The sequence below is a fragment of the Accipiter gentilis genome, chromosome 33 (genome assembly GCF_929443795.1).
Source record: "Accipiter gentilis chromosome 33, bAccGen1.1, whole genome shotgun sequence".
Classification (NCBI taxonomy): domain Eukaryota; kingdom Metazoa; phylum Chordata; class Aves; order Accipitriformes; family Accipitridae; genus Astur; species Astur gentilis.
In genome coordinates, this window is record NC_064912.1 from 2374555 (window position 1) to 2398557 (window position 24003).

The window sequence follows — 24003 nt, forward strand, 5'->3', positions numbered from 1 at the left end:
TCTCTTCTGGGAAATTATAGATCAGAAGGGAGAAATGAGAGATGGAGATACACGCACCCACTAATAGGCACTAAGCACATATTGACACAACGTGTAATCAATCTGGAAGCTAAAAAGAGCTGAACCAGCACAGGCCAGGCAGCCAAAACCCACAAAACCTCTTTGGGAAGTTTAAACGAGCCCTACCTGTGGCTGGGAGTGGGTTTATCCCTGCCTCCAACAGCCTTCTTTCAGGGAAAATATCAAATGAGCTGTGAAGGGAAAATAAAGAGGGTAAATAAGCAAATCCCTTCCCAACACGGTTGCAGTGCAGGGAGGAGCTAGACCCAGCTCCACCTTTAAAGCTCCTTGAGGGTGTCTCCTCTAGACATGTCCCACTGCCTGCGGCAGGAGATGCTCGGACCCTGCGGCACAGTTGGTCCCTCCAGCATCACTGTGAGCCTGCCCTGCTCGCTGGGACCTTGCGCCTGCCCGGTGTAGCGTGGCTGGCTGTGGGGACCTCATTTTGGGTCCTCACTATGGATGTTCTCCTCCCACTGCAGCCCCGACCAGCGCGAACCTCCCCAGCTGACCCCCCCCATCATTTCAGCTCTGGCAGCTAATCTCCCTGGCCAGGACCAAAGTCTGAGCTGCCCCACCTGGTTGCCATGGAGAAGGCTGTAATGGTATTAGGACAAGCAGCAAAATCATAAAAAAAAAATAGCTTTTAAACCTATTTAAACTCTAAGGAATCATTACCTTCCCCAGCAGCCCTCCCGTGCCTGCAGGTCCCTCCTCAGGGAGCTCCCCCCATCCGTTCCTGGGGGTAAATGCCACCAGCTGTCCCTGGCTCCTGTTCTGTCCCCAACCACATGGGCTGGCTGACCCCAGGAGTGACTGGTACTGGTGGCCCTGCCAGGTCAGTGGGAGCTGGGGAGGCTGGTGGGACATGGGGAGCTCCCTGGTCCATCCCCACCCACCCCAGGCGAGTGGTCCAGGGCCAGCTCTGGGTACCAGCAGGGACAGCACCAACCCAGCTTGAGCCCTGGGGGCAGCAAGAATGCAACATGGGTGGTGTTGTCACAGCCGAGTTAGGAAGTATTTTTAGCAAATCTTGCCAAATATTGTCCCCATCTGGAGAAGAGCATCTCGCGTTGCCAGGGCAACCGGTGCTGCTGCTCCTCATCCCGAACCAAAAATGTGTGAGCCCTGATGCTGCTGCCCAAGAGAGCCGGGATATGGGACACCAGCATCACAGAGCTTGTGTCACTCTCTTGGGGACACCTGCAGGGACCAAGCTTCCTCCTGGGGACACCCTCCCAGCAGAGTCAGGCTTTGCCTGGTGCTCACTGGCTGCCCATGTTTCTGGTCCTCCTGGTCCCCACCTATTGTACTGCATCATTTTTTCACTCAAAAAGTCCCACGTTACTGGAGATGGGGACCTTGTAGTGGTGGCAAAAGGTTTTGGCAGCTGCTGTCAAAGGTCTCCGTTGGCATCTCTTGAGTGTCAGGTCATGCCCTGCCACATCTGCAGCAGGCTCGTGCAGGGAGTTGGGAAATACGGCTGATGTGCTGATGGCCCTTGGGGATGCTAATTATCATGCTGGTGGCCCATGTGGCCCAGTGAAACTGTGTCACCAGCACCAGACTGGCCGGGCTGGTTGGACTGGGGGAGGTGAGGACGTCCCTGTGCCATGACTCAGGGTGGCCAGGGCCATTGCTGGGGGCACAGACGGGAAATTTCCCAAGCCCTGAGTTTTGGGGGAAAAGGGAAGTCCCTGGGAGCGGGAGGTCAGAGGTGCACAGGGACAGGGAAAGGCAGGAGGGCCTGTCCCAGTGATGGACAATGGAAGTTGCAGGCTGGTCCTCAGGGTACCCAGCTGGTGGGATGGGGCAGGAGCATGGCCGAGGGGCCGCATGCCTTCCTCCTGCCTGAGGTTGGACAGCCAGGATCGACCCCACTGCCTGCTGCCAGGCTCTCCCTGCCTGCCCCATCCCAGCCCTCCTTCTCAGCCCTTCAGGGAAGCATCTGGAGATGCCGGAGGGTGACAAATGGGTGACAGGAGCTGGCATAAACCGGCGTGAGCGGCAATGGCCACTCGCAGCCCAGCAAACCCATCATCTCCTGGGCTGCATCACAAGCAGCATGGCTGGCAGGTCAAGGGAGGTGATTCTCCCCCTCGACTCTTGTGAGACCCCCCTGGAGCACCCATCCAGCTCCGGGGTCCCAGCACAAGGCAGAGCTGGACCTGTTCAGAGCGGGACCACGGAAATGGCCAGGGGGCTGGAAGAACCTCTCCTGTGGAGAAAGGCTGGGAGAGGTGGGGTTGTTCAGCCTGGAGAAGACCTTCCTGCAGCCTCCCAACATATAAGGGGGCTCAGAAGAACGGCGGAGAGAGGCTTTTCACCAGAACCTCTAGTGACAGGAGAAGGGGCGATGGGTTTAAACTGGCAGAGGGGTGGATTTAGCCTGGCTCTGAGGAAGAAATGTGTTGCGGTGAGAGCCTGGAGGGGGTTACCCAGAGGAGCTGTGGATGCCCCATCCCCGGGGGGCTCAAGGCCCTGGACGGGGTCGGACCAGCCCGACTCCCCCCACGGGATCCCACCACCGGGCACCGCGCGGCCTCCCGCCGCCGGGGGGCGCTGCCGCCCCACCGCTCTCCCCCGGAAGCGCCCGAGCCCGTTGCCCTGGAAACGGGACATGGCGGTACTTTGACTAGGCCCGGCCAGGGGCACCGGCCGCCTTCTTCGCAGCGGTGCGGGGGGAAGCCTCGCCGTCCCGACCCCTTCGCTGCCCCGGCGGCCGGGCTTTACCGCAGAGGCGTCGCCCCGGGAGGGGCCGTGCAGGCCTCGGCCCGTGGCAGCTCCCCGCACCTGGCTGCGGCCTCCATGCTGGCAGGCTCCCCGGGCGTGTGGGCCCACCGGGGTGCTCCGCTGGCCGCCCAGGGGGTGTCGGCCAGATCCAGGAGCGGATGCAAAGTCGGTTTGCAGGTGCTGGAAGCCAGATGGAGCCAGTCGCGCTGTTAACGTTGGGCTGAGCCCTGCCGAAGCCTCCCCAGAAGGCGTGAAGGCGGGCGGCTGTTCACTCCGCTCCAGGCTCACCTTGAGGGCCAGGGCCCTGGCAGCGTGAGGTGGGCGTCTCTGCCAAGGGCTGGCAAGTCTGGCTGGTGCTGGAGGAGAGGTGAAAATAAACAGCAGGCATTGGTCTGGTGGGCTTTGTGCTTGAAATCTTCAACCAGTTTCCTCTTGAGCTGCTGTTGATATGGGGAGGGTTTTCACATCTTAGACCTGCATCCCGGGTGAGAGTTTTGTACGTCAGAGCTCGCTGGTGGTCCGGCCACCACATCAGCTGTGTTAAAAGTGTCCTTGACAAGAAGAGTGAAAGAAAAACTCGGCACAGAGTTGGCATTTCAGCTCTTAGTGGGGTTAACAGAACATACACTTTTTGTTTGGTTTTGCTCTGGAGTGGTGATGGAGATTTTGGGCTACGATGACACACTAAAGCTTCATTCCTCTGCCCGATTTTGCTACTTGTGGTGTCAGCCAGGACAATATTTGCTTCATATTTCCAAACCACACGAAAAGAGGTCACTGTCGTTTCTGCTGCTCATACAGCACCTGCCACAAAGGTGGTTTTGCCTGGGTCTCCCAGGCGCTGCAGGAGCATCAATGATACTGTGTATGTGCATGTTAATTACTCTTATATTGCCATCTGCCAGCTAAACGGGCACCCCTGTGGCTCAGGGAGCAGCCGGCTTTGCCAGCATGATGGGATGGGCTGTTTGCCCTCCTGAATCGGGCATCTCGGGGTCTGGGCGCACCACTGCTGGGGCCGTAGCTGTCTGGGGCAGCGGCATGAGCCAGCCTGCACACATCCCTGGACCGGCATGGGCTGGGAGCGCCTGTGTCTGGGGGGGCCCATGCGGGGCTGAGGGCCAGTGGGAGACAGCATGTGCCTGGGGAGCAGAGCTGCAGCTCAGCTTCTTTGTGTGCTGGAGCACCCGCCAGTAGACTTCCAAGCCCCCCCACCCCACCCCGGTGCTGTGGGCGGTGTGTGAATTTGGCTTTCTGCTCAGCAGTGGGTGTGAAGAGACTGTGAATTCTCATCAGCACTTTCGTTATCTTAATAAAATTACTTCAGGTCTGTTAAGTTCTTTTGCAGAAAAATAAGACATAATTGCATGTTGCATGAGCTTCTCCTTCCCCTGAGCCCCAAAAGAGCTCATCCCCTGGGTCTCACTTCCATGGCCATTTGTGAAATCCACATCAAGAGGCTAAGGGATCTTCTCCAGGAGCCAGGACCAGGTGAGGAGCTGGTAAACTCTGCTTAGCATGGAGCTTCTAATAGGATGGCCCCTCTCCTTCTTTCATCCTCTTAGCTTTGACAGATACTAAGGAGTTTTTCAGAGCTATGGTCTTTTTGAACGTTATATTGTTAAAGCTTTTCTTCTGTAAGAGACAAGTTCTTACCTAAACTCACCCACTCTACAGAAATAGCAGTGATAATAAACCCAAAATGAGGAGATTAAGAACCGGGATTAGTTTTACCCCATGGCTGCTGTTCACCAAGGGCTTCCAGCATTATCCACCATGTCTTACACTCTCCATTACCCTTGCTTTTACGTCAGAGACTCTGTTTAAGTACTTTTAGCTTTGCACACACTTGGGAGTTGTCTTGTTCGGACCTGGGTGATCGCAGTTTGGAGTCAGTGGCAGTGTGTAGACCAGCACAATCCAGATTTAGCACTGTCTGGGCTAATCAGAATTTGCTTCAGTGCATGCTTTCCTTTGAAGCTTCTATTTTTCCACATAATGTCTCTAATGCCAAGTGATAAATTGGGGAAGGTCTTTCCTGTCACCAGCTGTAGCTTGGTCAGAGCTCAAAGATCCTGGTACTCTTTGGATGGCTCATTGACACAGGAGATACTAGGACTGTAGAGATCAAGAGAAAATTTCCTGGAAGCAAGATGATGTTAGATGCTACTGGATGGTCTTGGAGCAGATGGTTGGATTAATGGATTAATTAATGGGTTAATCAGATCTTAAATTCTCTAAATATCCCTGCAATAGAGATGGAGGCCATCCCTACAGCTGGGTTTTGGGAACAGTCCATAATATAAACGCAGTGGTACTTTCTAGCTGGCAATATTGCTTCACTGTGGTGTCTCCTAAACTTGTTTCAGTATCTGCTGTGTGCTGTCTTGGGAATACGGAAACCTCCTGACAAGCATTATTTCTTTTCCTCTGACAGCTCCTGGGGTGGCTGTAATAATTGTCTCCACCTTAAAATCAAGGTGGATGCTGCACCCTCTAGTAACCAAAGTTGATAGCAACATCGCTTGTGCTGGACCTCGAGGGAACAGTTGCTGCCGTAGAGATCCTTAGATCCTTCCTTTGCCCTTCAGTCGCTGCCTGCCTGATACCTTGCAAAGATCCTGGCCTCCAAGCACATGGATTCTGGAAGTGTTGCAGAGAACGAGAATGTAAGTAGTCTGACAGAGCACATGCGGCATCTTGCTGAGGAAAATAAAAGTATGAAGGTCTGCAGCCCCTTCCTGGGTCATGGAACCAGCGCCGCACAAATGAAATGATAATTGCAGGAGGAAAATGGCAGCTGAAAATCCCATCTACAATCTGTTCAAGCTCTGAAAAGCTGGATATGCTGTGCTCTTCCACCAGCACTGCAGTGGGAGAATAGCGTGGGGGAGAGGTGGGCTCTGCTGGCTGGCTCCAGCTGTCAGAGATGTTGTGTGTCTCTAGGTGCAACTGCAGGATAGGAATGAGAGGCTGTACCATCTCGGAGACCTGCAGGAGAGAATGGGGAAGCTGGCTGGCTCCAAAACAGATCTGTCAGCCAGAATGGTCTTCAGTGAAGAGGAAAAACTGAAGGTAAAACAAATACTTTGGGAATTGGAGAGAACTGAGCTGTGAAGCCATATGAGGCCAGCTGATGGGGAGTGAAAAATCTGATGGGAAATGTTGGGGCCTCTTTCTAGGGGGTGTGTGTTGTGCTCAAATTCCCCAGGACAACCTGTTGAAACAGTATGTTGGCCTCAGAATCAGTCCATGGCCTTTATAATGTCCTTTCTCTCTCCTAGATTTCCAAAGACCTCGTTGATCTCCAGATCGAGACAAACAAAATGAAGGAGCAGTATGAGACAGAGAACTTTGAACTGAAAAATATGGTATCCAAAAGTTTGAAGTAGCTGGTTTCAGCTCTGACAATACCTTTATCCAGAACTGCAGTTCATTACACATCCATCATTACTTTGCCTGGCATATTCTCCTGGCTTTAGCTAGAGCAATGGGTTTGCCCTTGACACCCCAGATACCACGAAACTCGCATGAAGCTCATCTCTCTTTAAGTCATAGTGTGCCAAAACCTGTTTGGCCAAATAAATGCCCTGTGGTCACTGCTGGTCTCTGCCACAGTCTAATTCTGCTGTCTCCCCTCTGCAGATCCTGGCCCTGGAGAACCGTGTGCTGGAGCTGGAGCTCTGCAGTGAGAAAGTCACTGGGGAGCGAGATGCCTTACGGGAACGCCTGCATGCTCTGGAGACGAGTCGGAAGGAGCTGGCGGATGAGTACATCATTTTGAAAAGCAATTACCTGGCCCTAGGCAAAGAACTGGACCAGGAGGTGAGACAGGCTGCAGTGTTCATTCTGGTGTTCTCAACTCCATCTCACAATTAACTGATCTACAGACAGCTTGGTAGGCTTTGGGTTGCATATCCACATCACAGCTCAAATCCAGTAAGGTTTGTCAGCTGTGAGACAGCATAGCTTGGGCATGATTTTGTTTCAGGGCCCAGGGATTTCATGTAACATGGTCACCTTCTAGCAGGGCTTGCAGAACCTGTCCTGCTCAGCAGGGACAGTGCTGAGCCCACGCTGACCCATGTGCTCTTCTGGGCACCCTGCTGTCAGAGTCTTTCTCTTTTCACGCCATCCTAGATCCCAGTCACTAGCAGTAACGAGGAGGTCACTGCGGGGCTGGTCTGAGTGCACGTCGCAGGTCCCTCTGACTGCCAGCATGCTTTGTTTCCCTTTTTTCTGCATGGCTTGCGCAGGCTGCACGTGAACTGATTGTAGTCGCTCTCATTTCGTATGACGGCGGGAAGCGGCCTGGAAGTTTTTGAGGTTGGCAAGTTTATAAAAACACTGAATGTAAGCAAGTTTCTGATTGTTCCCTAAAATATAGTAGATTTCCTGGTGACTGTTAGCTTAGCAATTATTAACTAAAGTCTTTTGGACCCAGATTTGTGTATTTCTTTGGCAAGAATAGCTACTTCAATAGACCTTCCCCTCTTCCCACCCTCTCCCCCTCCTGCTTCTCCTTTTTGAATTGGGTTGAATGACTGACACCCTCCTGCCTCCCTCCCCCAGCAGATAGTTTAGCTGGTTCAGCCAAATGACCTGGTTTACCGTGCTGGCCCTGTGCAGAGCTGTGATGGGAAGATGTGGGGCTGGGACCAGGCATGCTGGTTTTGGCAGTTCCCAGTCTGTATTTATGGTGAGCATTGGTTTGCAGAGCTCTGGTAGACAAGGATACAAGATCATGATCATCCCATTGCAAATAAGTAAGTTAGTGACCCTTGTGAAGCTATCATTTGTCTCCTGTAAGCTGAGAAATGGAAATTTCTTATGAGGAGGCAAGCTCAGCTGCTTGCAGGAGTGTGAACCTGTCCTGTCGTCCTGCCGGAGCACAAGGCAGAGCACATGCCGCTGACTGCCAGCAAGGCAGCACGCTGCTGAGACACAGTACTGCCAGGCTTGCGGAGGAATAGCTCAACATTCAGCAATCTTGGTTGCTTCTTGTCCCCAAGGGGGTGCAATATGTTTGTCAAAAATTGGATTTTCAGGTGGCTGACATCTCTAAATGATGGGTTTAGTAGGTTAGCAGTAATAACACACTGTTTTCACATGGATTCTGGAATGTTTCAGAGAGTCAAAGGACATGGATTCAGTTATGTGCCTGGATAATATCCTGGTGGAGCAGGGTCCAGAAGCCAAAGGTGAACTCCTTGGTTGTAATCGGTAGGCTGAGGGTTTTACCCCAGTTTCTTGGCTCCGACTACCGAATGTCCCTGCCTGAAGCGAAAGAGGCTCCAACTTGGCAGGCTGGGACTTGTCGTGGCATGGGCCTCTTGCTCATTATTTTCCCAGTGTGGACTTTCCCAAAGGAAATGGGAAAAGCAGCCTGCGGTTCTGCCCCCTCCCCTTCTCTGGCGCTCTTCTGGGGAGACAATGAACCATTTACACATTCCCAATTACAAGTGCTACTTGTGACCTTGCCAATATGTTGTCATGGCTGCTTGGCGCAGAAGCAGCTCGGCGAGCTCATTCACAGTCCCTTGTACGGGAACAGTTAGAGCCTCTGAATTGTCACGGCTCCCATTGTACAGCTCGATTCACACATCGCCCTGTGTCTGTCCCAGGCAAAGGAGCGCGGCGGAGCTGGCCTTGACTGTCCCTGGGGAAGTGCCTTCCAGAAGATGCCAGTTAGGCACTTTGTGCCTGTTTTCTAACTCACTGTAAATTCTTCCTTTTCAAGACTCTGACCTTTTCTCGACTCTCCATTTCCTCCTCCTCTTTTGTTCGGCAGCTTACGCCGTCTGCAGCGGCGGCACAAAGTGAGGCTGTCAGAGGGAACCCAAATGGCTGCGAACTGGTTCCATGCCGGGGTTTTCCCTGGAGCCAGGCCAGGCCTGGGAGCATAGGGGAGGCAGCGAAGCCCATCGCAAACCTGGGACTGCCTCTTTATTTCACTAAGCTGGTACTTCTGCGCTTGTGTGACCCCCTCTGATCAAATTGTCAGGGCTGACAGCTGCAGATGGATCGTTTTCGGTTGGGGAACAAGCAGCCTGTCTCTGCGTAGCTGTCAGTTTTCACAGCTGTATATCTCACCTCTTTGTCAGCCTCTTTTCTCCTCTCCTCTCTCCCTCAGCCCACCCTGTGCTATCTTTTGATAAGCTATTCTCTCCACGGATGACTCAGATGACCTCTGCCTCCCATCCTCCCAATTCACTGCCATGGTAACAATTACTCAAGCTTGTCCCCAGTCATAAACCCCATCAAAGCTTTGTTATCTACATAGAAACCCTCCCGTGAGACATGAATTCCCCCAGTGTTCCTTCCAGATCACCTGTAACAGAGCCTTTCTCATTCAGATCCTCTTTATCTTTTGGAAATGTGTCACTTCACACCAGCATCGCTTTGAATCTCACTGCCTACACGGTGCTGTGGGCTGGCTGCTGTTGGAGGGATGCATTCAAACAAAACTGGAATTAGCTGGGTGGCGTCAGCCTAGATGGATGGAGATTTGGCCCTTCTCATATTATGGAGTCCAGCACTGTTCAGAGCCATTGTATGGGGAAAGACATGCCTGAAGTGTTGGGAAGTAGTGTGGAGGGTACAGGGTTAGAGTGAGGAGGGAGGCTGGAGGTCAGGATGGAGAGGTGGTAGCAGAGCTGCGCCCAGGGCTGGGCTGGCACCAGGATCTGTATCTGAATGCGAGACCGAGATGGGCAGAGGGAGTAAGGTTACATTGTGAATAATCCTGATGCCTGGTGATGATACCCTGCATTTCCATGAGAATTAGAAAATCACAGATATCTTTGGACATATGAGAGAGAACTAAAACTAAAACTTGCTTTCAGGAGGGGATGTGAGTGCCTGCCTTGTGTATGCACCAAGAGCAGTGGGTATGTGCTGAGCAGACAGCATGTGGAGCTGGAGAGGCAGGATTTCAGAAGCTCTTTCCTTCTTGTTTGACCTGGCAGGTCATGAAGAATGAAGAGCTCAGCCAAGAGCTGCTCAACCTGGCCAATGCCAGGAGCACCCTTCCCCACACAGAGAGCAACCACTCCCCTGCTGTGGCCAATGAATCCTCCGCTGAGCTGGAAAAAGTGAGAGCAATGGTGCATCGTCTCTCTGCTCAGAAGGTGAAGGTAAGGATCTCTCTGCCCTCTTGCCAGCTCCTTGGAGAACAGGGATCTAACAGGCACCTTCTTCTGTCTCTTACAAAAAACAGCCAGAAGATGCAGTTGCCTCTGAACGTGAGCGGCAAAAGCTAGGCGGAAACGTGAGTGTGGTGGGGGTCTGCTGCTGGATCCTTGGGGAGGCAGAGGGGGAATTTATTCCAACCTTGGCTGGCACCCCCTGGTGCTAACTTGCATTTTGTGGATGACCTGATGCCTTGATTTATTTAAAAAAAAAAAAAAAATTAAGCTGTGCAGTTGAAAAATGAGACTAGAATAACTGCAGATCTTGTGCAGGCAAAAGCTGAGAGAGGGCAGCTGTGATTCCCTTGGTCAGTACCCCTGAGTGAACAGAAGCAGGAGTTTAAAAGCCAAGAATTGCAGAGGACACTTACTTATTTTCTTCTTGATGATACTTGAGAAAGATGGGAGTGATAAAGCACCCAAAACCAAGAGCACAGAAATGCTTCTTGCCTCCTTCGCATCTGCAGCCCATGCAAAACCAGCTTGGGCTCCACCACCAGCTCCTGCTGGGAATTCGAGTATGAGAATTTCCCTTGGGAGAGTGACACGTGTGCACCTCCATGTGCCCTGTCTCCAGATCAGACACTGCTTCTGGTGTGCCACAGAGCACTGGTCACTCCCAGTTAAACCTGTCCTTTCCCCAGTATGTCACTGCTCAGCTGGACTTGTGCTCAGCTGCAGGCTCTCCTCACTTCTTCCCTGTTCACAAATCCCTCTCTTAGGTGAGCCCCTGTCTCATCTTCCTCTTTGTTTGTCCCTCAGTTGCCTGGAAACCAGGCTCACATAAAAGTGGAGCTTGAAAAACTGAAGAAAACCTATGATTTGCAGCAGCAGAAGCTGGAAGAGAGAGTGTAAGCGTTTGAGGGCACGTGCTTCTGTTTGGCTGGGCATTTATGCAGCTCATTGCAGCTGAATTTGATCCTTGGGAGCAGGAGAGGAGGCAGCCTGCCTCTGGTGGGGTACAAGGGGGGAAATGATGATTCACCCTTGGAAGAAGTGAGGCCTGGAAGCAAAACCTGATGTTTTCAAGGCTCTTAAGAGAAATAACTGTCTGCTTAAAAGTCAGTGGTGTTTAGGCACCCAACTGGCCTATGCACCTTTGAAAATCCACCTTCTGTGACACACACAGCAAATGTGTGACAGCCCAGAGATGAATCCAGCCCTAGCCCTTAACCCCACAGTGGTTCTTCCACCGACAAGCTGGGATGGGCTCGGTGTCCTGGCAAAGGCTGCCACAGCAGGGACGCTGCAGAACTAGATCCTCTGACTGGGGAGGACATTAACTTTTGGTTGTGAGAGCTCTGTGGCTGCTGGTTGGCATGCATCTGGGGACTAGCAGCTGCAGAGAGATTTCTGTCATCTGGTAGTGATTTCCTTCTCAAAGCTGGCTGTATTGGACCTACAGAGAAGTTTGGGGGTTTAAAATAAACACACCTTCTTCCTGTGTGCCCAGGATCACGATGGAGAAGGAGCTGCAGGAGGCAAAGGGAGCAATTGGAGACACCCAGCACAAGTTGGTGGAGCAGTCAGCGGTAAGGGCAGGCTTCCTTCCAGCCCTCAGCACCCAGGGTCCGGGACTGACCCTGCTCATCCACTCCTCCTGGGTGCCATGTGCTTCTCCTGAAGCTAGCAGGGGGTGGATGTCTTGTATTGAGGTACTCGGACACGTCTCCCTCTCCAGGGAGTTTGTCATACCAAGGTGCTCCTCCCTGCGCAGTTTCCTTCTCTAGGGATGCACATGGTGGAAGGTGCTGCTTGCCACACGTGGTGGGAGGAATTTTGTTCACTGATATTTAGAAAGAGTTGGTGAAATCACTGGCAGGGCGGATTGCAAATGACAGAAGGTAGCAGGGGAATAGACTATAAACATTTCTACTGGGCTCCTGTGAAAACCCAGGACCTTCCCAGCTCTAGTGAAGCTGAATATCTGGAAATTAAGTCCCCCATCTCTTCTGGAGCTTCTTAGTGCCCCTTGCTTAGCTGGAGAACAAGGGCAGCAATGAGCGTGTTTGCTGTGCCTAGGTGCTGCTCACCTCCCAGAGCCAGCTCCAAGAGGTGGAGGCAGAGAACTCCCTGCTGCAGCTCCGGCTGAAGGAGCTGAATGAGGAATACCGCTCCCGGCTCACACAGTACATCAAGGATGTGGCGGTGGGTACCCTCAGCCCCAGGGTCTTTCCAGGCCTGGGGAGGTGTCTCCATGCTGACTGCCTACATTTTGCTGCTGTTTCCCTTCCTCGCTGGGCTGTGGAGCAGAGCAGGCAGTGGGGCTTGGGGAACCCTGCTTGCAGCTGGAATGGGGCTCTGTGCCCTTGGCTTGGCCTGGGGGAGGAGATGCCAGCCCCCCTCCTCGCCCAGATTTCCTGTATGGCCACACAAAATGGTCTGTGAGTTCCTGCTGGGAGTTTTCTTGGTCAAATTACTTGGATTGAAAGATTCTCCTATTTACTATGGCTGCCTTCCAGTTGGCTTCTAATCTCCATTGCCCTGACGACTTCCCTGGGCAGGCCAGGCGATGCCACTTCTGGCTTTGTCGCTGTGTCCATGGTGACTCTGCTGCTGTCCCCGCAGGGAGCTCTGCCAGCCTCCGTGGTCGGCTACCGAGCCGTGTAACACCAGTGCCTGGGACCCACTCTGAGAACAAGCACCTTTGATGTTAAGTAGGGCTCAGAGAGCATGGTGAGGACTCAGCACAAGGCAGGTGTTTCAGGCAGATTCAGACATGGATATCTGATTATATTGAGCAGTGAGACTGGGAAGAAATTCCTGCCCCCCTAGGTAGCAGTAAGCAAGAGCTTCTGTGCTGGGCGAAGGCTGGCACCAAAGAACACGGTGTGGTGATGGATCAGGAGACTAAGCAAAGGAATTTTTGCTATTAAGAATAGTCTAATTTCTAACAGAGCAATGTCGAAGCGTCTCCTAGCTAGCACACAGAGCAGGACACAGTGGAAAGAATACAGGACTAGAAATGGTAACTCCTGATGCCAACTCGTGTTTCCCTAGTTGGGTCACTGATACAGTACAGATGCCTTCTCTGTCTTGAAGGGCCATGGTGGAAATTAATTAGTCTTTCTTGCTCTTCGAAAATAGAAGATATGCCTTACTCTCCGTGCTATTAGCACAAATGTGCCTGGCCCTTCTCTATGGGAAATGGTCTATAAACCTTAGGGAACAACTTGACCACCTCGATTTCTTTCTCTGTATATTTAAAGGACTACATGGACAGCAAATCCAGCAACGTAATGGGGCCTAGCAAAGCCCCAGCTGATCGTGCTCCTATGAAACGCTTTGTGGACAGCATGCTGAAGGACATCAGGGCTTCCTACAAGTCTCGGGAAGAGCAGCTAGCTAAAGCGGCACGTGGGTACAAGAAACGCATGAAAAACTTGGTCAAGAAGCATGAGAACCTGCTGATCGCTTACGGGTAGGGCTAAGCCAGGGTCTGGGCTACCTCTGTCTCTTCAGCTTATTGCTAGGGACTGAGTGGAAGTGCCCCATAGCACCCAGACCTCTGGCCGAGAGGGAGCCAAACAGGGCTTCTAGGTGGAGCAGAGGATCTGGAGTGCATGTTTATCTCCCTGCTCTTGACAAGCCAGGAGCAACATGTCTCCAGCTGCACCTCAGGGTGCTCCTGACACCCTGGAGCTGCTTTGCACTTATGCTTCTCCTGTGTAAAATTTAGGGTGAGAGATTGATTCAATGTTGGACGGTGTGGAAATGCAGAGGTACCACAAATAACTCCTGCCTCCCAGCCTGTCCCTGCAGTGCTCTCAGCTCTGCTCCACAGCTCTCTTAGCAGCTTGGGCTGTGGGAAGCAGCAGAAATTCTTGTGGTATAAAAGCCACAAATAGCTCTAGGACAAGCTCCCCTCAGAAACACTCCCAGGAATATTGTGCATACTGCTGGGCTCTCCCACTTATCCTTTGCAGGTGGACTAGCTCTCGGTGGCCAGAAGGCAGCAGGTCCCAAGCGAATGGTACCTCCACCAGCAGCAGAAATGCTCAGTGTTGTTACCTAACCAAAACTACCAGGGACTAACCCCTCTGACATGTTACAGGCTCCAGCGAGAACAGATCCGGTCCTTGGGCAGCAGCGCTATGGATTGTGGCCCTGCCGAGCTCCACTTTTCCATCACAGACCCAGAGCTGCTGACAAACACAACCCGGGAGCTAAACCGGCTGCGGGAAGATAAAGCAAAACTGGAGATGCAGCTACATGAACTGCAGAAGGTGGTGGCTGGGCTGCTGGCTTTCTGTGGCGGTGAAATGGAGGTGGTGGGGAGACTCCCACGAGCAATAGATTCAGCCCCTTCCTTGGGCATTCCCTGAGGGTTTGCTGTGCCTGTGGCACAGGCAGGGGTAGTGCTTGCTTGCTTTCTCATTTTGGGAAGAGACGGGTTGTCCAAGCAGTCCCCTCATTGCCTCAACCTTGCTGCATAGGGGTGAGTTACAGTTAGATCCAGGAGGCTGGGCAGCCCCATAGATTGGGGTCACTGAGCTCTGGGAGGTCTGAGGAGTAGCAGATGTTATGGGAGAACTGCAGACTCACTCACTGCTAAAAGAAGAGGTGAGTAAGGGAGGATAGAATGGGGCTTTCCATTCTCAAATGCCTTTGCCTCAGTGTGAATCGCTAACTGAGCAGGAGATCGCAGTCAGAAACACACCAGTCAGCTCCATGTCCTCCCACTGGTTCTGCCTGGGCAGAGACGTGTTTCTTGATTTGCGCGAGATGCATTTATTTAAAAATTCAGAGGATAGGAGACCTAAACCTTAAGATTGTACTGGACATCACTTCCTTGCCAGGGCACTGGTGGCTGTTAGAGTGCTAGGATATGTTGTGCCACTTCAAAGTGGCAGTGTCTATGGTGAAACTGCAATGGTTTAATGCTTAACAGACATAGTTCTTCCTTTGCCTTCAGAAAAGACTGAAAGAAACCTCTGACTTTCTGCTGTCTCCTGAGCAGTAAGTGCTGTTTGTTTCTCGGGATGTTTGTAATTCTGAATTTTCCTTGCTGTATGGATTGAGGAGTCTTTTCCGCTTTACGTGGAGACAGTAATAAATAGGGAGAAAGTGAGCTGATAGGGACTCATCCGAGAAGAAAAGCCAGCTGTCATCTCAGTGCAGCGTTTCCTGCGGTGAAATGAGTTGGTCATTTGGGCCTTGATCCAAGAAAGCTCTTAAGCACATGTTTGATTTAATTATGTTTTTAGTCCCACTGATCTCTTTAGAAGACGAAGTTAAGCATACGCCTGAGTGCTTTGGTAGATCACAACCTGAGAAAGGCAAGTGAAACACCACCAGTTTGGGATGGTCTTGTTTCTCCTCCCTCCCAATGCAGAAGCTGGGCTGGAACCCTTAGATGACCCTGGACTGATACCTCCCTGGCTTCTTGATATGCCCTTTATTTGCTCATTTTTGATGGGTCTCTTCCCCCTGCTTCATTATTCCATTGAAACTCTATCAACTATAACTGTGGAGAGGTGGAACAAAGCGTAGGAGAAATCTGACCTGGGATTTTTCAGCCTTTTATATTTATGTGGTAGCCCAGAAAACATGTCAGGCATTTCATTAACTGGATGCCAGCACTGAGGAGTTGGCCAGTGCCTGAGCCGCTGGGCTCTAGAGGAGTGTCTCAGAGAAAAGCTTGAGCCTTAACCAGGCTCTGCCATGTTTTCTACACTGAAAAGTAGTACTAGTCCTTGAACAGATGCATTAATTTTGGCAGACTCACCAGAGGAGCAAGACACGCAAAAAACAGAACCTGAATTTTAGTGATGCATGTTGTTGTTATGGGGGTTTTTTTTAGCTGCCAAGAGAATCTACACACTTCAAATACTTGTTTTCTGTGTGCTGATGGATTTATCCACACTGTTACCTTGTTCCTCTAGCTAGGGACATGAAGCCCAGTGTTACCGCAGCACTTCAGCTATAATTCCTGCTGCTTCTCATCTTTATCAACTGTGTGGCTTCACTGTTTATTGTTCCCTTTGCTTCTGCTCTCATGAAATCTTAGCCATGATTTCCCGTGTGCCTGGGCTGGGAGGCTGCAGCCACCAGAGGGAACTCTGGCAGTCGCAGCAGAGCCGCTCTTGAGCACAATGCATTCCTCCCTTCATACAACCCAAATTCCCCGAGCATCAGATGTGACCTGTATTTTGCTTATTCAGACTGGGACAGAATAGGAAGAACTTTCCCACGGCTGGGCTGCACAGACAGCTCACCTATTGCGCTCGGTGACCAGAATGGGCGGGTTTGTGCTCCACAACATGAAAAGCACCAGCGTTTGGCATTGATCACTCTCTATTTCCATCACATTCAGTCCTGCAGTGTCAGGTTAAGGACTCTTTCTGCACGGAGTCCTCTGATGTATAAGTATTGATGTGAACTTGGAACAAACCCAGCCGTCGCAGTGGGGAATCCCAGGTTGGCAGAAGGGCTTGTGACTCTCATGCCCGGGCACAGGGACGGTGCCCTATGCCCTGAAAAAGTTTGGGGCATCGGGAGAGAAAAGGTTCAGAGCGCTGACATTTATGGTTGGATGGGCACGAGTTGCGTGCAGCCCCTGAACAGAGCTGGGTGACCTGCAGATGGGCTGGATTTGAACATTTGGGCACAATGAGAATCTGCTTTTCTCTCCAAGGCAGCTGGATGAGGAGGGCTGGGCAGAGGTCAGGAAGCAGCTCCGGGAGTTTGCACACACCACCCAGGTAAAGGTCTGGAACAGCCCATCTGAATAAAAGCTTATCCCTTACCCACACGTCAAAGATGTGCTGCCCCAGCCGGCTGCTGCCCTGGGGTCAGTGTGCTGCTCCAGGCTGGAGCAGGGAAGCTTTCCGTGCAGCCTTGCTGTGGCTTTGGCCTCAGCCTCCCAAGTGACACTAGCAGGTCCCTGGCTGGTGATGTACCAAGGCTGTACTGTCCCTACTACCAAAAGGAGGAGAGCAGCCCTTATGGCTGCTCATTGCTGGACTATATTGCTCCCTCCCATCTTTCAGCACAAGCATCTAGGCATCTGTATAACAAATTGGGTCTGTATTTGACCTGGTTCAAGTCTAGTCTGAATCTGAATCAGCATCCTGGTCTGGGTACAAGGATATTTGCACTGCACTTGGCCGTGGGGTGGCCCAGAGCAGGAAGGAGAGCTCTCTCCATTTGCAATGCTGCCCTACAGCTCCCACGAAACCGTGGTGATGCTCGCTGAGAACGGGCTTGGCTGAGGTGGGGTTTGCTGTCCAGCACTGATGGCAGCAGTGAGAAGAAGGGTTGGTGCTGGGATCCCTGCCACGCTTACTGCCACACGCAGGGAAAAGGGCTTTGGAAACCTAGCAGAGGTTGGGTTTTCTGTGGTAGACAAGGCTATAGATGTGCTACGAGCCTGCTTCCATGTCGTGCCTTCCTCTGTCTGCAGTGACCTAAGAAGTGCTTCACTGTTCTCTGGTCACGTAAAGCCAAACACCTAAATTGTGCGCATCGTTATGGCCAAAAGAAGGGAGATGCTGTGGCTTAGAGGCTGGAGCACTGCACTGGGAGCAGGTCCTGCTCCTGGCTCTTGCTGTGCATCTCAGGGGTGAGCTCAGTCAAGCACCTCAGATACTCCTGGCGACACAGGGACTGTGCAGTTAACTTGGGACTGTGCAGTTAACTTGGGTAAGGTGGTGAACTACTGTGCAGAGACACTGTTCAAAAAACACATGTTTTTTTTATCTAAAAGGGAAGGTCACTTCCCTTTGCAACAAACTACTGGTAGAAAGGTGTGAAAGCTATGTCCGAGTGTCAAATCTAGCGACTGCTCTGCCGGTTGTCTGTGAAGCTTCTGGGGGAGTAAATCATGGCTTGGCAGGCAGGGGTTACTACCTGTCCTGGGGTGGCCCTGGCCACCACGCCTGTGCTCTGGTCAGGGAAGGCTGCCCGATCGATCCAGCCGATGCCCTGGAGTGGTGGTGCCTGCAGAAAGCTGCGCTGTCATCACCAGGCTCCTTTCCCTGAGCGCATCAGTTTTCAGTTGCTTCTGTAGCCTAATGCCAAGTGGCGCTGGAGCTGAGTGATGGGGAAGCGGTCAGTCTCGCCTGGCAGAGAGGGACTGAGCAACTTCACTCCCATCTCACAGATCTCACTGTTTTCTCCATGTTTCTTTGCCCCTCCAGGAGGATTTGGAGCATGAGAGAAGCCAGCTGCTGACTCGGGCAATTGTGGCAGAAGAGCAGGTGTCGGAGCTGCAGGAATACATAGATAAGCATCTTGCAAGGTGAGATGGTAGGATGCCACTCCACGTGTTCTCTGCTTTGTGCTCCAAGTTTATCTCCCAGGCTAATTGCCGGCGACATCACCATGCCTGCCACGCTGTCAGCGCCTGACCTCACCGCTGCCTTCCCACAGTGCTGCCGGCATGGCTGATGTCCTGCAGCACGTCCAGCTGTGCGGGCAGCTGCCACCATCCCTTATTCTGCAGGGCAGGGGGACAGTGTCTGGCCTGCCCAGCCACACATCTCCTTCCCTGTTTGCTCACCCATCCTTTGGAGGAAGCTAAGAGAGCGGTTGCCTAAAATCTAAAGCCTTCCAGCAGCCCCTGATCTACGGTCCTCTCTCCCTGATTCATCACGCCCCAAAGCAGGGAGAACAGCTGCTCAGACAAGGAAGGGCGAGAACAAGCAGGGCACGTCTGTCAGAGCAATGGTCCAACTGCGCCTGCCATAACTCTCCAGCCAGCTCGGCTGTGAACTCGAGTCAGACTCACAGGCTTGTTGCTGGTACCGTTACCTGGCAGAGCCAACAAACACCTCTTGCTTGGGAAAAGGCTGTGGTTTTCTACCTACCGGAGCTCAGTTCTCAGGGTGGCTCAGTGCCTGGGCTGGCTGCTCTGCATTAACTGACACTGCATGTCCTTAGCACACAGCAAACACAAGGCACAGTGTACGTTTAAATGGATCGCTCAGGATTGTGACTACGCGGGCAATGACAGTGCTGCTTCCCCATTGCAGGTACAAGCAGGAGATCCTCCGGTTGACGAAGCTTGCTGGCAGCGAGGTACCACGCACGCTCAGCGCTGGGGCGGCCGATACTCACTCGCTGCCCAGAGCCAGAAGGACTGTCAGCCACAAACCGTAGCTCTCCACCATGGCTCTGAGGAGCAGTACAAATGTAGGAAAGAGCAGGATTTAAGAGGAAGGAGCTTTCTGTTGTGTGGACTGGCTGGAGCAAGTATCCTTCCCTGGCTGAGAGCTGGGAGGCACAGCAAGGGAAACCACATGGGTGTTCTCGGTCTCAAATTCACAGTACTAAAATGAGACAAGACAACTGCGTCTCGTCTATCCTCTGACCCCTCAGCTGTAGGAATTCTGCTGTTCCCTGAGCACATCACGCCTCGGGACATGGGGTCAGGTTCCCAGGCAGCTTTTTACTGTGAGGCTGCAGGGACAGGTTCCCATTCCTGCGATAAAATCCTCCTGTGTCAGACCTAGACCGGAGTCCAAGGACTAACTCTGCTCCTGCCTTTGCTCCCCTCTCAGCTTCTAAGAGATAGGTCCGGGGCTGCTTCAAGCTAGACTTTGGTCTAAGAAGTTAGTCAAAGAGGATGAGCTGCTCTTTTATGGTGGGAAAACCTTTTTTTTCTCTGTGTTTGAGTGGGAAAGGGAATGTTATATAAGGTGAACAGGCCCAAATTGTTCCTTCAGCGGGAGGTGAGCTGGACAAACTCCCTCGTGAGCTGCCTTCAAAGGGATGGCAGAGCAAAGCCTGAGGCTGGGAGCAGCAGCTGCTCTGGCTCCAGGAGCACCCTGCAGCTCAAAGGCAAAGCAGTAGTCTCAAGTGAAGAATGGACCAAATGTTTATTTGAAAAATTAACTAGAAATAAAGTAGCAAACGTACAGAAAGAGGCACTGGAGATTTAGCCCTTAAATCCTGTGGTAATTCCAGGATTTCTAGGTCTGATTTTCCCCTCCCTTACTTCCCCCAGACTTCCCACTCTTTGGAAAACAGAGGGACTGCCACCCTGCAAGTCCCTGGGAAGAAGCCTGGCCAAGCAGCCCTCTCACTGCTGTCCTGAGCTGAGCCCAAGGGCTGGAGAGGCTCTGACCCCTACCGCTGCTGACCCTTAATGCCAGGCTTAACGAGGCTGCTGTTAGACTGGGCTTCCCTCTGCGCGGCTCTGCGCTGCTCGCCGCACCTCCTTCATGTCATAGGCCCAGACTTGCTCCAGCCCCTGCCCAAGGGTGCTGGCGGGGGTCCAGGAGGGGAAGGGGAAGCGTCCAGCCACCACCCGGGCTTCGTCGGGGAGTTCTGCAAGGAGCTTGGTGGCTAGGGGAGGTTTCTGGGGAGAGAGAGACAGCCACGGCCAGGTGGCCTTAGGAAACAGTCACGTAGTGGCAGTGCCACCAAGGACCGCAGGGCAACTTCTCAGCATGGCTGATGGGTCCCAAGCAGGCAGCATCAACCAAAGACCCTTCCAAAATGTAGGGCTGGTACTACCCCTGTGTATGGTTGGGACTAGAACCAAGTAACAAGTGATAGGACGAGAGGAAACAGCCTCAAGTTGTGCCAGAGAGGGTTTAGATTGGATATTAAGAAAAATTTCTTCACTGAAAGGGTTGTAAAGCATTAGAACAGGCTGCCCAGGGAAGTGGTTGAGTCACCATCCCTACAGGGATTTAAAAGACGTGTAGACATGGCGCTTAGGGACATGATCTAGTGGTGGACTTGGCAGTGCTAGGTTAGCAGTTGGACTTGATGATCTTAAGGGTCTTTTGCAACTTCAATGATTCTATGATTCTATAAATTCGAATGGTGCTGAGCACCAAACCGCTCACTTGCAGCGATGCCCGCTTGGCCTTATGTTTTAAGAGTCTTTGCCACTGTCCCAGATTATCTCTCTTTTCTAAGAAAACTCTCTCGAGCTCGCTCAGAACAAGTCAGGGTGCAAGGGACTGACTTACCACGCTGGGGGCCAGGAACACGATCACATTGTAGCAATCAGAAAGATTCACCTTAAAAGAGAAGGAAAAGGGGAATGAAAGAAGCAACAAGCAGAGATGGAACAGAGGGGAACCGTTCAAGTGGCCGAATGCCTTGCGGGCGATCTTCTGAACCTCAGAGGAAGCAAAGATACCCCACAACGTGAGCAACGGGGATGTGTTGGTGTGACTGGGAGCTGGATGTGAAAGCAGCATCTCTTGCAAAACGCCTGCCTCCAGCATCACCCCAGAACCACGTTCCCTGCTGGGTTTTCTCTGGTCAGGATACCTGATGCCAGCTTTAGCAGCATGTCTCTGAAGGCCACCATGTGTCAGCAGCACCCAAGACATCTTCTCAGAGCTGCTGTAAGAAGGAGCGCTGCTGCCTGCAAAACCAGCAGCCAGCTGGGCTGCCCAGACTGGCATTCCCCTAAAAAGAAGGATGGTTTTTCTGCCTCCTGCGAGCAGTGTGCGCTGGGGAAGGAGCAAGCAACCATCAGCAAAGCCTGGCTGGAGATGCAGACCAAGGCCTGGCCCTGCCCTAGCTACAGCCAGCATAGAGCATGGCCAGACCCTCGGGACACCGTTACCTTCCACAGATCTTTCTTCAGGAAGGAAACCTTCCCGTGGTACCCAGCCTTCCAGGCCCGGTAGTTGGAGAGACACAGCAGCCAGGGATTGAGTTCATAGCCAACAGCTGGTCTGAGACCTTGCTTATAAGCCTCTACCACCTGGAGACAGAGAGAGAGAGTTGCAACTAAAATGAATCTTGGTGATGAGTTTGGGGGACAATTTGGGTGGCAGGGGCTGTTGCCCAGCTCCACTCGCTCCCTCCTGCTGGCTCGTGGGCAGGGTGACCTCGGTCCTCGGCACCTTCTAGGTGCAAAGGCTCTTTCCTCCTGGAATGGTCATTCCCAGCCTGCTCGCTGCATGTGATGTCTTCTAGGACCACCTAGGATGGTCCAGGACCACAGCCAGGAGCAGGGCAGCAGCCAGGTGGGGGGGGCTCCCATCCACCCTCCTGGTAAGCGCAGCCCCCCTCCCTGCCCTTCACCCATTGCAGGGCAGCCCCCAACCCCCCTCCCCGCCAGCACCCCTCTGCTCCCCTTTTCCCCCCCTTACAAGCCGTCCATCTCCCGATCCCAGATCCACCGTCTTCCCCGTGCGCCCTCGCAGCAGCTCCAGGGCGTTCGCCACTTGCTGGGGGCCGGAGGGCTGGTAGGGTACCTGGGGGAGAGGGGGGTCGTCAAGGCCGGGGGTCCCAGCGGGCTTGGGAGGGGGTACGGGGCTGGGGGGGGGGGGGGGCCCCAGCGGCGGTACCTGGAGCCGCAGGGGGACCCGGCGGAAGCCGGGCATCAACACGACGGCCCAGGTGGCCCAGGCGACCACCCCGCTGGCCACCGCCAGCTCCAGCAGCCCCCGCCCGCCCAGCTCCCCCCCATCTCGCCGCCCCCACGCCGCCTCCCCCGGTTCCTCCGGTTCCTCCGGCTCCATGGTCGCCGGAAGGGGTGGCCCCACCGCCCGCCTTCCGCCGCCGCTCCCCGCCCCGCCACCGGCCGGGGAGCGGCCCCGGGGGCTGCCCGCACCGGGGCGGGGGGGACCGGGGCTGCTCCCCCCGCCTCCAGCGGGGCTTTGTGTGCGGGGCTGGAGGGAGCGGCACCGCCTGCTGCCCTTGTGCACGGCTCTGCGCGGTCGTTCGCAGTTGTGCACGGTCGTGCGTGGCTGTGCACGGTCGTGCATGGTCGTTCGCAGTTGTGCGCGGTCGTGCGTGGTCGTGCGTGGTCGTTCGCAGTTGTGCACGGTCGTGCATGGTCGTTCGCAGTTGTGCGCAGTCGTGCGTGGCTGTGCACGGTCGTGCATGGTCGTTCACAGTTGTGCGCGGTCGTGCGTGGCTGTGCGCGGTCGTGCGTGGCTGTGCACGGTCGTGCGTGGTCGTTCACAGCTGTGCACGGTCGTGCGTGGTCGTTTGCAGTTGTGCGTGGCCGTGCGTGGTCGTTCGCAGTTGTGCGCAGTCGTGCGTGGCTGTGCACGGTCGTGCATGGTCGTTCACAGTTGTGCGCGGTCGTGCATGGCCGTGCATGGTCATTCGCAGTTGTGCACAGTCGTGCGTGGTCGTGCGTGGTCGTTCGCAGTTGTGCACAGTCGTGCGTGGCCATGCACAGTTGTGCGTGGCCGTGCACCGTTGTGTGCAGTCGTTCACAGTTGTGCACAGTTGTGCGTGGCCGTGCACGGTCATGCGTGGCTGTGCATGGTTGTGCATGGTCGTTCGCAGTTGTGCACGGTCGTGCGTGGTCGTTCGCAGTTGTGCACAGTCGTGCATGGCCGTGCACAGTCGTGCGTGGCCGTGCACTGTTGTGCACAGTCGTTCACAGTTGTGCACGGTCGTGCGCGGCTGTGCACGGTCGTGCGTGGCTGTGCATGGTTGTGCATTGTCGTTCGCAGTCGTCGATGGCTGTGTGTGACCGTGCACGGTTATGCGTGGCTTTGTGCAGCTGTGCACAGCTGTGTACAGTTGTGCACAGAGGAGCACGGCTGTGTGAAGTTGCGTGCAGTTGTGGACGGTCGTGTGCGTGGCTGTGCACAGTCATGTGCAGTTGTACGTGGTTGTGTGTGGTTCTGCGTAGCTGTGTATGGTTGTGTGTAGTTGTGAACAGCTGGGCACACCTGTGCACGCTTGTGTGTAGCTGTGCATGGCTGTGTATGCTTGTGCACCATTTTGTGCAGCTGTACACAGTCGTGCACAGTTGTGCATGGCCGTGCACAGTTGTTCACACTTGTGCGCGGCTGTGCACAGTTGTTCGCGGCTGTGCGTGCAGCAGACGCGCGGGCGGTGGGTTTCCCGCTGCGAGGGAGCGACGACTGTGGGAAAATTCCAGCGTGTGGGAAGCGGGGAGGGGGGGGCTGGCTGGGGCCGGGGGCACGGGGGGGGCAGCCAGGCTCCCCCAGCCCCTGCCCACCCACAATTAATAAAAAAAACCCCACAAACCAAACCCAGGAACAATAATGGCTCAATTAGGGGAGCGGGCGCACAAAGGGCAGGCAGCTTCCCTGCCCGCACTGGTGCTTGCTGCCACGTC

At 53.7% G+C, this 24003-nt stretch overlaps 2 protein-coding genes across 2 annotated transcripts; one reads left to right on the top strand and one right to left on the bottom strand.

Annotated features, from left to right (window-relative positions):
* The first annotated feature begins 4163 nt into the window (after window positions 1-4163).
* CCDC78 (coiled-coil domain containing 78) lies at window positions 4164-19657 on the top strand. Its single transcript, XM_049791869.1, has 15 exons — window positions 4164-4284; window positions 5231-5462; window positions 5740-5868; window positions 6078-6164; window positions 6439-6618; window positions 9762-9929; window positions 10746-10834; window positions 11437-11515; window positions 12006-12131; window positions 13193-13404; window positions 14038-14209; window positions 14899-14942; window positions 16621-16687; window positions 18125-18225; window positions 18959-19657. Exons 2-15 carry the CDS (start codon window positions 5430-5432, stop codon window positions 19083-19085), a joined length of 1614 nt encoding a protein of 537 aa, XP_049647826.1. The 5' UTR covers window positions 4164-4284; window positions 5231-5429; the 3' UTR covers window positions 19086-19657.
* A 128-nt stretch (window positions 19658-19785) lies between these two features.
* On the bottom strand, window positions 19786-22786 carry ANTKMT (adenine nucleotide translocase lysine methyltransferase). The gene is made up of 6 exons (XM_049791668.1): window positions 22587-22786; window positions 22247-22463; window positions 22049-22153; window positions 21517-21657; window positions 20909-20959; window positions 19786-20286 (listed from the first exon to the last, which is right to left on the bottom strand). The coding sequence occupies exons 1-6, from the start codon at window positions 22784-22786 to the stop codon at window positions 20098-20100; spliced, it is 903 nt and encodes a 300-aa protein (XP_049647625.1). The 3' UTR covers window positions 19786-20097.
* Window positions 22787-24003: the final 1217 nt, after the last annotated feature.